The sequence below is a fragment of the Scardinius erythrophthalmus genome (assembly GCF_964197995.2).
Source record: "Scardinius erythrophthalmus genome assembly, chromosome: 19".
Lineage (NCBI taxonomy): Eukaryota > Metazoa > Chordata > Actinopteri > Cypriniformes > Leuciscidae > Scardinius > Scardinius erythrophthalmus.
Window position 1 is genome coordinate 1875081 of NC_138239.1, and position 12420 is coordinate 1887500.

At 36.2% G+C, this 12420-nt stretch overlaps 1 protein-coding gene across 1 annotated transcript in view; it reads right to left on the bottom strand.

The window, feature by feature from the left end:
• Positions 1 to 2636: 2636 nt before the first annotated feature.
• bmf1 (BCL2 modifying factor 1) overlaps positions 2637 to 12420 on the bottom strand; it is a 25001-nt gene continuing 15217 nt past the window's right edge. Inside the window, exon 4 of the mRNA XM_081347674.1 lies at positions 2637 to 5431. Within this exon, the coding sequence (XP_081203800.1) occupies positions 5315 to 5431 (117 nt within the window). The 3' untranslated portion in view covers positions 2637 to 5314. The remainder of the gene's footprint in view (positions 5432 to 12420) is intronic.

Here is a 12420-nt window from a genome sequence, read left to right on the forward strand (position 1 = left end):
CAGAGAGTACAGTCCCAATGTTTACACACATGCTACATCTTCGCTGGGTCTCATTTCTCGGTGTACAGTGAGTGTGTGTGAGCCTCGAACGAACGAAAGATACACGTCACTTGCAATAAATGGCTTTCTGAACGGGTTCATTTCAACGTAAATCATCAGCTGTAGATTCATTGAAGACTAACAAGGAATGTTTTAAGATTAAAAGAGCCCTTGATGTGGAACATTTCAAAACATCTGCCTTCAAAAAGCCACCAATTCAGTAAGAACATCCGTTTTAGAAACCAAAACCAATGAGCCCCAACAATAGCAGTCGATATCAACTTACAAAACAACAAAGATGGAGTGAATACAGTCAAAGACACTGTTGGCTTCATCATGGGTCGGTGATTTCAGACTAACACAGGCTTGTTAAAAACATCCAAGACAAAAAAAAAATAATATTCCTGACATCTCAAGAACTTGAGACGAGCGACTATAACACTGGGATTCGAGAACCCTCGAGATTCAACCAAACACAAAGTACTTTCCAGTGCATGTAAAAAGAGAGAAACAGAGATGATGAAGCACTTCATTAACACAGGAAAAACTACAGCTGTGTTTGTCTTCAAAAACCTCCAGTTGTAATGGGATTCTGATTGATTTCAGCAGATCTTTAGGATACTGGGACGATTGAACAAGGTTTTAGACCCTCAGAAGCAAATTCATCATCAGTTTTTCCTCATTCATTTCATGAAAAGATTGAGTGAAGCTCACGAGAGACGCATAACAAACATGTCCAGGTCATATTTCACCCCGAAATCAGAAGAAAAGTGGATGTTTCGTCAGAACTAGGTCTCAATTCCAGAATCTGCGATTAAAAGTCAAATATCTCAGAATAAACTCATGAAACCATCCGAGCTGCTCATTTTATAGCTTTATACTCTTACTTTAAGACTCGTTTGGGTCTGAATATGTTTTCCGGTAACCTAAAAACACGCTTTATGGAAATTTAAGTGGTCAAAACATAATTGACAAGTTAAAGCTCAACGTTTGCAGCGCTAAATTTGATCTAATGTTCTAATGTAAACCACACACACAGATAAAGTAGGGCAGAATGGTTACCTTTATATGAATTATAACATGTATTTGAATGTATCGAGAGAGTCTGTTCAGTGTCTCTTTAGTAAAGAAGTTGTAAGTTTAATTACTTCAAAAACAGCAACGTTACAATCTCCTTGCCGAGTAATATAATATAGCAATTCAGTAGCAGAGAAGTTCATTTATTAATAAAAGTCACGGGCAACATTATAAAGAAGTTTCTGTGCTTGTGAATGTTTCTGTGTGATCTGATCTGTGTGTGTGTGTTTGCGCTTCAATGAAAGCAGCGCATTAATATAGAACAGTGATTAAACTGACTGGAACTACTTGTGCAGTAAACGGTTTTATTGCACATCTTCCAGCCAATCAGAATCGAGTATTCAGACAGACCATGCATGGTATAAAATATATTATGATTAATCAATTTAAATTGAACCTTTTCTGGTCGAATTTGGACAAAAAAAAATAAAAAATACAACCTGGACATGTTTCCGTGAGCTTCACCTGATTTTACATAATATAACACAATACGTAATTATACAAAATAATCTCTCCAGATTCTTCTGATTTCACTCGTGCTCAGTTCATCTGATGGCACTTTGTTGATGTGAACAAACAGAACAACAGTGACCAGATCTTTGGAGATTAAAATCCTCCTAAATCTCCTTCAGCAACACAACAGAACGCGAGAAATGCACAACAAAAACGTTAGTATCAAGGGATATAAAGAAAGGAATTGCACAGTGAAATGTATACAGTAGCAACGAGTCGTTATACACACATTAAAAAAAAAAGGAATAAAATAAATAAGAACAAAATAAATAAGAAGTGGAGGAGTGCACATACGGGAGAGGCGGACGAGTGGCTCTGGCTCAGCGTTCACGATCTGCAGGAAACTCACGTTCACCTCGACAACATCAGGACAAACACACTGTACCTGTAATCTACTAATGTACCAGATCACAACCAGCACAGGCCAATCTCAGGCATATTACACCTCAACATCAGAAGAAAACTACACTCGAAAAAATGCTGGGTTGTTTCAACCCAAATCTGGGTCAAATATGGACAAACCCAAAAGTTGGGTTAAAAATGTAAATAAAAAACTTAACCCAAAGGTTGGGTTTGTCCAAAACCCATTATTTTTTAGAGTGTACATGCCTTCAATAAAGAAGCCATTGTTTATTACTTTGCATTATTATTGTCATGAAAATTGAATTGAATAAAGATTTTTTTTTTTAGCTGCTTTACAGCAAAACTTGAATTTGCATCATTGATTTTTCTGTTTATTACTGAAAGCACTATAGAAATAAACAGACTTGGCAATTGTTCTGTATTCAATTCAATACTGTATTTCGATGATGAAAATCAGCCAGATTTTTTAGCATTAATTGAATGAAATAATCAATTTATTCTTCTCCATGTACATTAGGAAACAAATATTAAAAGCATAAAATAAACCTCATCAATTAATTGCTACCATGATTTATACTTACAACTGAACTACAAATGAAGTGTTATTTATTAATATTTTGAATCTGTTTTTATTTTTTACTTTTAGTAATTTTGTCGTTGTCATTTTTAATAGTCGTTTAATAATTTTTTATTTGAGTTTTAGTTATTTTAGTGCATAAAGTTAAACTAAATTCAAATGTGAAATGTTGCTTTGGGAACTGGCTGAAATAAAATAATTTGCATTTTGTATTTTATTTTATTTCAAGTAATGAAACTAAATGCAAAATGATTCTCGCTTCTTTCTTTTGATTATTGGGGTGAAAATATGAGCTGAATGTTACTGGATTTCAATATTTGACACCGCTCTGATCAATGATGAGGACTTTTATCTTCTTCAAAAATTATAAAACAAAAAGTGTATGCTTTCCTTCATTTAATCATTCTGCCAACATCTCTGGTTTTAAATGAACGAACCGCATGTTGGCGGGAAAATTTCCACAAAATGTGTGTCACTCCTTCAAGATGAAAAAAATTAAAAATAAAATACAGGACAGACAAATCAGAGAAACAGCATTGAATGCATCAGTGTCTTCAAACATAATAATTACAGTCTTCAGAAGAAGGTCTTCCTCACGTCTTTTACAAATAAAGTAGTGGTTCTATTTAAAAAAAAAAAAGAAAAGAAAGAAATTTACACCACCAAAACTGTACAGATCACCTGACGGATATAAAAGTAGAAATAAAACAGGGAAATCGAAAGCGCCAAGTGTCCTGAGAGGAGAAGTAATGCAGTCGCTTCTCAGATTCACACAGTATTGCTCGCAGGCCACGACACCACTGGCCAGGGTGAAGAGAACCACAGTTTAAGATGATATATAAACACAAAATGACATGTGAAGAGAGCCGACGACGACTACAATAAGGCTGAGGCTGATATGTTTGCTGTATGTTAGTGTAAACACAGTCTAGGTCGTTCTGTTCATGTCGTAGGCACAGAAATCATCTTCCATACGTGAAACAGGTTTGTATCTATTGGCCATTTTAAATTGAGTGGATTGAAGTACCTGAGTGAGTTGGAGACGTTAAGTCAACACTTTTGCTAAACGTTTATGCAATAAGGTCCCATTAGTGCATCGACTAACAATGAGCAATACATTTGTAACACTTTATTTATCTTTGTTAACGTTGGGCAATAATAAATCACTATTTATAGTTAGTTAATGGTGCATTGATTTTGATTTCATTAATGTATTACTTATAAGATGCTTTAGAAGTGTTTATTATTGTTAGTTTGTATTAACTAATGCTGAAAACTTATTGTAAAGTGTTCCCGTTTATTCTAATATTTACCTTAATTTGGTGATTTTTTAAGGCCTGATAAAACCGTATTGGTAACACTTTACAATAAGGTCTCATTTGTTAACGTTAGTTAATACATTAACTACATATAATCAATAAGTTATGACAATATGTTTTTACTTTGCTTAAACTCATCAAACTAAGTTAAGCAATTTTCAACTTTTTGTCATAAGTTAATACAAGATTCAACAAATAAAGTGAGTTTAATGTAATTTAAGTTGAAATGACTTAAACATCCAACTTGATTGTACTTAATTTAAGGCATTTTTACAGTGTAACAATATACACTGTACAAAAATATGTTTATTCAACTTGAAAAAGTAAGTGTTCGTGCTGCCTTAAAATTTTAAGTTTAGTCAACTTAAAATGTGAAGTTGTACTAAGTGACAACTTGGATATTTGAGTTGACCGAACTTAAAATTTGAAGGCAGCACAAACACTTACTTTTTTAAGTCGAAACATATTTTTTTTTTACAGTGCATTTATTAACCTTTGTTAATGTTCATATTAGTTCACAGTGCATTAACTAACGTACAACTTGCGATCTTTAGTAAATGTTGAGATTAAAACTATTAATCATTTTTAGTTCATGTTAACTAATGCAGTTGAAACAAATAAAACCTTATTGTAAAGCGTTACCACAATATTCTTGAACAGTTTTCACCCGAAATCATGAATGGATGACGAAACACGATATTTTCCCAATCCATATTACTGGATTGTGATGTTAGATGCTGTTGATTGTTGACTAGCCTGATGCCAAGAACTGAATGAAATGAAATCAAATGAAATCAAAAAGACAATAACAGCAGTACATCAACTCATCATTGACTTCATCAAACCCTCTTCGGTTGCTTGACAAACACAAGGACGTCTAGATCATATTCCTAATTATTTAAAAAAACAGGAAGAACAATAAAAAAATTCAACAATGATGTAATAAAAAAGTAAATAGAACATCAAAACACCAAGAAATTTGAGGTGCAAAAAGCTTTTTTTTTTCTTTCGGAGAAACGGCCTCTTTGGAGATTTGTAAGTGACGTCCTGGGAGATTTCTGAAGGAAAAGTATCAGGATCTTCACCCGTTCGCTTCGGCGGTTGCGTGGGACGGTAAGGCGTTCCCAAGACTCGTGGAGCTCATTCAAATACACGTACGGAAGTGCAAAGAAACTTAAACACGAACAGCATACTGTACAAAATACCTCAACATGTTTATGAAAATATTCCTGTTAGAATCTCAAGAACATCATGGCATCTTCGTCGGGGGAAAAGAGGTTGCCATAAAAAACCGTCCCCCGTCCTGCGGAGGTTCTTCCTTTCAGTCTTCGTTTTTCCCCCCTCAAAACCCGTGTTAGATACCAGACAGTGCCGCTAACCGTCCCGCTCCGGGATGTGGACTGGGACACGGATGGCAGTTTGTGTTTCACCTGCGATTCGCCCTCCCGTCCTGAGCGTCGGCGTCTCTCCCGAACAGGAGTGTGTAGAACGCATTCGCCACACGCCGCCACAGGGGCTCCTGGTTCCTTTGGTTTCTGTGACGCTGCCAAACACAAATAAAACCAACAAAATAAATCACACACGTCCAAGCAGAGCGGCAATAATGAGGAGGAATGGATTAATGGACTTAAAGGATTAGTTCACTTCGGAATAAAAAATTTCCTGAAAATTTCTTTCTTTCTTCAGTGGAAAATAAATGAAGGTTTCTGAGGAAAACACTCCAGGATGTTCCTCCATATAGTGTCTTCAATGGGGTCCAACGGGTCGAAGGTCCAGATGTGAGTTTCAGTGCAGCTTCAAAGTCTCGACACGATCCAGCCGAGGAATAAGAGTCTCATCTAGACACACCAGCGGACATTTTAGAACTAAATAAACATTTATATAGTTTTTAACCACAAATGCTGGTCTTGCACGTCCACGACTTCACGCATTACGTAATCAGGTTGAAAGGTCACGCGTGTTCCGGTTCAGAAATGTAGAGTAGGGCGAAAAACTCTCATCTCATTTTCTTTTATTTTAATTTCTTTTGTCAATGGCGTTTGTCTCAGTCTTTGCACGTTCTCTTTGTAAACACTGGGTCGGTTCTTACGCCTACGTCACGCTTGACCTTTCACCCTGATTGCGTAATGTGTGTCGCATCACAGCGAGTGCAAGACCAGCATTAGTGGTTATAAAAGTATATAAATGTTTATTTAGTTGTAAAATGTCCGCTGGTGTGTCTAGATGAGACTCTTATTCCTCGGCTGGATCGTGTCGAGACTTTGAAGCTGCACTGAAACTCACATCTGGACCTTCGACCCGTTGGACCCCATTGAAGACACTATATGGAGGAACATCCTGGAGTGTTTTCCTCAGAAACCTTAATTTCTTTTCCACTGAAGAACAAAAGACATTAATATCTTGGATGACGAGGGGGAGAGTGAATTATCAGGACATTTTTATTCTGACGTTAAATAATCCTTTAAGGTCAAGAATCTGAGAATTGTTATAATATTAAAATTCCAATTCTGCTTATCACATTTTAAAGTGGTTTTAAACCATTCAAGCGCAAGAAGATGCAATTCGGCAAAAATACTGAATTGAGTTCTCTTTCTTGCACTTGAAAGGACAAATACACACAAAATTATGTCAAAATATCCTTGCAAACACCTTCAGTGATGTCTAAAGTGAACGTAAACAGTTGAGAAAGAAAAAGCACGTGTAACAGTCTATTGGATTGGTGCATTCGGTCTTAAAGTGACAGCAGCCTAATAAACGTATATAATGCGAATCAAAGAACAAAAGAAAAGAAAATCACTTACTGATCTTGACTGAATAACTTTTGTAACTTTAATAAGGATTAATCTGTATTTTATTTATAAAAAGAAAATATGCAGTTTTATTTTACATTTGATTTTAATTTCTGAACTTAGTTCAGTTGTACTCATTTGTTCTATTGCTAATTTGCTTATTTGTTTTGTTTTTATTACTGACTGTGTACTTGTCATTAATAATGTATGAAATGTATATTAGTCAGTCTATTTTATTAGTTAGTTATTCTTTAGGCTGCTGATTTTTGTTCAGCTTCAACACAATGTTTTGCAAAAAGACAATAAATATGTTTGATATCTATGTTTGACTTTTTTTTTAACCATATTGTAATCAAAACTGGAAATTGATAAGATTTGGAATTGATAAGCAGAATTGGAATTGCTAAAATGTTCTTTACAACATGTATTTAGAATGCATTCAAAATATATTTTAGTCAGAATTTATTTGAACCCTATTGCTGTATAAGACAATACATTGAAATAATATCACTCATAACACATCTCATGACACTGACGTAACACCAGTGAACAGCCGAGTGTGAGGACGGTGCAGTGATGTAAGAGGGGAGTAAACACAGAAATCCAGACACCGGGAAACACTGGCAATATTTCCACAACAAACGCTGTCTGTTCACCTTCACACATGGTGCATTACACCAAACACACGTTCACACAGTCTAACACTGCAATATAAACACTAGAAATTAGAATAAAGTTGAGCTTTGGATAGTCAAAAAACAGATAGTCCAGCGTTCATGATGTTTCTTCACGTTTTTGAGAAAGACGCCACTTCAAATTGAGTGACAAACTGTATCTACTCGCTGGAGGTGTTTGGCCAATCAAAAAAGCCCTGGGTCAGCTGGCCAATCACAGCACTCAGAGCTTTCTGAGGGCGGGGCTTTGTCGAAATCAGAGCGTTTCAGACAGACTGGGAATAGAGGAGCTGCAATAATGCACAGTATGTGAAAAATAATGTGTTTTTTGAGCGTTAAAGCATGTTAACTTCTTTTATTACACCAAATAAAATAATGAACTCATTATAATGAGCATCATATGACCCCTTTAAAAATACTATTTCAGTCTTTCTTGCTAAAACTGCTAAATAGTTATATTTTCATGGACAAAAAATGTATAATAAAATAATGCAAAATATAGTTTCAAGGACAATAATAATAAAAATCCTATTCAAGTAAAAACAGCTAAATCATACTTTTTTTTTTTTTTACAAAATAATGATAATAAAAATAATGCAAAATGCAGATTCAAGCACAGCAAGTCACATTTTTGCCTTTTAATTCTTCCCGATGCAGCCGCCATTGGCAGGTGTACTATATGAGAACTACAACCACAAAAGTACTACATTTGTCATGACGTCATCAGACACACACGTGATTCGCGCAGCGTCTCGTAATAAAGATGATAGATGGGCGACTCTCACGCTCTCGAGTCGTTATCCTGGCACTGAGGAGAATTGGATTTGGGAAGATTAAGTGGATAATACTACCACTGTCATTGAGGAGGGAAGATAAGATAATTTCACTAAATAGGATTACGCTGCTCTTGAGGCAGGGTGGAGACGCGCACACACACACACACACACACACACACACACACACACACACACACACACACACACACACACACACACACACACACACACACACACACACACACACACACACACACACACACACACACTGTATTTCAGCTGGCTCAGCTCTCGAGAGAGAGACGAAACCCAGTCCAACACTGATAACACATCTGTTGCTTTCACAGACAAGTCATAAAGTATGAGCCGAAGTCTTCCCTGTAACTCACTGCTCTAAAGCTGTCACACACATTAGAAATAACAACACTCCCATGCACTTTCAGTGTGTAAAACACATTTTAACACACACTACCAGTCAAAGAAACTGCCAGAGGAAAAAACCCTGCATGCAATGTGACTGCAATTACTTTATCATCTATTTAACAGTGTTTTCTCATGCACTCTTAATAGTTTATTTATAAACGCATCTCTTTAACCAGTTACAATCACGACCTTCTTCACTCTCGCAGACCCTCAGCTAACATTAAATACTTCTACACAAGGTTTGACATAAACTTTTTCACTCACCGGCCAATTTGGCTAAAAAAAAATTTAAATTACTGGCCATTCAGAACTTCTACTTGCCAAAAAAGAAAATGAAATAAAGGAAGAATACGTCACAATCTCAACATTTGAAGTGGATGAAAACCTTATACATGAATTTTGAACAACACCCGTTTATGAACTTTTTTGATCCACTTCAAATGTTGACTACTGTATTATAAAATTTGGTTTTCATTCATTCGTTTCTTATTCAAACAAAATCCTGTCATCCAGCATCTCCTCTCTTCCTCTTTCATCCTCTTCACCAAAAATGTATTTTAGATGGACAGATCAACACAGTACACAGAACATCAAAAAAATGTAGGATGTTGGAAAATAACAATGTCTTTTCTGTTCACCAAATGCTTTTTAATCTTCACTAATGCTTCAATGCAAATGAACAAGCGCGCCGTTATTTGTTGTGTAGTGACGTGTGTGTTCAAGTAAGCCAGATATGAGCAGATTCTGTGCAATACGATAATATCATGATGACTCACGAGTATTTGCTCTAAATCTGTGCAGATTTGTCTTACACGAACTTCCCCAGCAAACTGAGTAAATATAATAAATAAAGCAAAATTGGCTCGTGATTTGACAGCGTTTCCTGCAAAGCTTAATTTTTACCCGCATTTGGCGAATCATTGTCAAATGATTTGTTCATAACGGCTGATTCATTCAGGGACTAAGCAAGTGACTCTCTTTATGCGCGAGTCGTTGAATCATTCATTAAGACCATTTTGTTCAATGAAACATCACTGTGTTGCTCTGAGACACACAATGGCTCTACTGTGGATTTGTTTGGAACTATTTTTGTTTGCAAAATAGAGTCTAAAATGTAAGCTTGATCATCCGCATTTACATAATACGACTCAGACTCGAACTGATAGTATAATGCCGACGACATTATTAACTGAGCATTTACAAAATCCTTGGAAACTGATTATGGTAAAGGCCGTTACATTTCTGATACACGCTGGAGGTGTTTGGCCAATCACAAAGCACTGGGTCAGCTGGCCAATCACAGCACTCAGAGCTTTTCTGAGGGCGGGGCTTTGTAGAAATCAGAGCGTTTCAGACAGACTGGGAATAGAGGAGCTGCAATAATGCACAGTATGTGAAAAATAATGTGTTTTTTGAGCATGTTAACTCATTATAATGAGCATCATATGACCCCTTTAAAAATACTATTTTAGTCTTTCTACTTCAAAATTATATCTTTGTATTTGCTTGTGAAATTAGCAATTTCTGAGTGAAAACTGTTTTACAGCAATACTGTATTCAGATCAGGGTTAACTAAAACTAAAACCATAAAAAATTACTAAAATAAACTGAAGCTGACATAAAAATAATTATTTTTTAATGACAAAATTACTAAAAATTTAACTAAAATGTAAAAATAAAAAATGAATGTTTACACAATTTTTTTCAATGCGAGTAAATTTCACAAATAATTACAAAGAAATGGCAAGTGAAATATTGAAGTAGAAAGAATGGAAGTCAAATCTTGTTCACGGTTCACAGTGAAGTCAGGGATACGAGTATCTCTCAGACTGTAGTTCTGTTGGCTGCACATTGCAGAACGTTGCATAAGCCCGAGACGCGTCTCGCTTCGCCCTCACACACCAATTTACAACCCGGCGAAGACGCAGAAACCAGCGGAAGGTCGTCCGGAGCTTCACAGAAAACACACTGACTCTCGCAGCTCGAGGATATTCAGGCAGAAGAAAAACAACATCTTGACCTTAAAAGTAATAAGGAAAAGCCAGCAGTGAAATGCAGGTTTAATGACTAACCATTAGGACTCAATAAACTTCCCTAATCTAATCATATTCAGTTTTCTAGGGCACACATCGCCATCACTAATGCTCATCTTAGGGTTTGCTCAAATCAAATCACTAATATTTCTGAATGCAACCGATATAAAGAGCATTTGTAATAATATAAATAATGCAAAATACAGTGCAACTGTATCTACTCTGCGAATAAAAACTGCTTTTCATGGACTAAAAGAACAAACATTCTTTTAAATAAGAATAAGTAATAAGTAATATTTTTTGCTTTGAATTCTTCTCATTTCAGATGCATACAATATAGTGTAAAAATGGACTTTATAGAGTAAATATGAAAATGATCTTCATTAAGATCAGCAACACAATGAGGATTAAAAACAGATAGTTGTATTCCAGTCCTTGCGTATTTTCAGAAAGTGGCAGTAACTATTTCTTCATTAATGAACATTCTCTAGTTCTTTAGAAAACCATCATGTTCTTTTACTTTACAGTAGAAATAAATGTAGATCTGAAGAACATGTGAGGAAACACTGGCAATCAACAACTCAAAAACATATACAGCCACAAATTATTAATTTCTGAACCAAAAAATGAGTGAAGATCCAGCAGAACCCACGTGTGTGTGTGTGTGTGTGTGTGTGTGTGTGTGTGTGTGTGTGTGGCGCTCGCTCTCACAGACAACTCTCAGAACTGAGTCAGCGGCTAAATTTAGCCTGAGATAAAGAAAAGACAAGTTTAATCAGACACACACACACACACACACACGCGCGCGGTTATAGTGTCGTCACTCCACTGAGTTTATCAGCTCTGCGTGCCGTTGGCCAATCAGCAGCTGAAACCCCCAGAGAACAGGCTTATCAGTGCACAGGTTGACACACACACACACACACACACACACACACACACACACACACACACACACACACACACACACACACACACACACACACACACACACACACACACACACACACAGTGGCTAAAGTCTGCTCCACCTCAGTCGAGGATAACAGTAATAACTCAGCCTGAGGACTCTGTTCAGAGGGATTGTAGTAAAAGTAAATCAGTGCATGTGCATTAATATGAAGATTATGGGTGAAGTCAAGCTGAGGTTCAGAGTAAAATCAACCCAGGGTCCTTTGCACCATGACCTCGAGCCAAACACCCCCCAGAAGCCTTTTTCCCTTGGTTGAACATTATTAAAGTTAGAGCTTATTTAGAGATATCAGCCAGATGGCTTAGTGCAGGCGCTAATGGATCCAAGGCTGTATCTGGTAAATTACCGCACTAATAATGCCCAGAATGCCCCAAACTTCTACAGTAGCACAAATAGGTTCTGTACTCATAAAACGAGGCATTGGAAAGTTTGTAAGTACATCAGGAGTTTATTTAAATAACACTTGCCTGACGGCTAATGCTAGCGCTAACCCGGACGTCGACGTCACTTCTGTGATTTGAGAAAAGCATGTAAAAGTCCTGTGCAAAACTCACAAATGTAAGGGAAAGCTAGTGAATTTAACTGGATGATATTCAAAAATAACTTGTGTGATGTAAGTGTTGATCTGACTTATCCAACTTATTTTGTACTTATATACAATTTTATGCAAATATATATATATATATACACACACACAAAATAAGTAAACATAATAGTTTTATATCTATAATTTGTATTTCCCCTAAGGATAAAGGGCGTAATTAAAAGGAAACTCCGAGAGAGAACAGTGTTTGCATATCCATCATAACCGTTTTACACCAACAAAACGCAGAGACACTGAAGATTCAGAATGAAGAGTTTCTG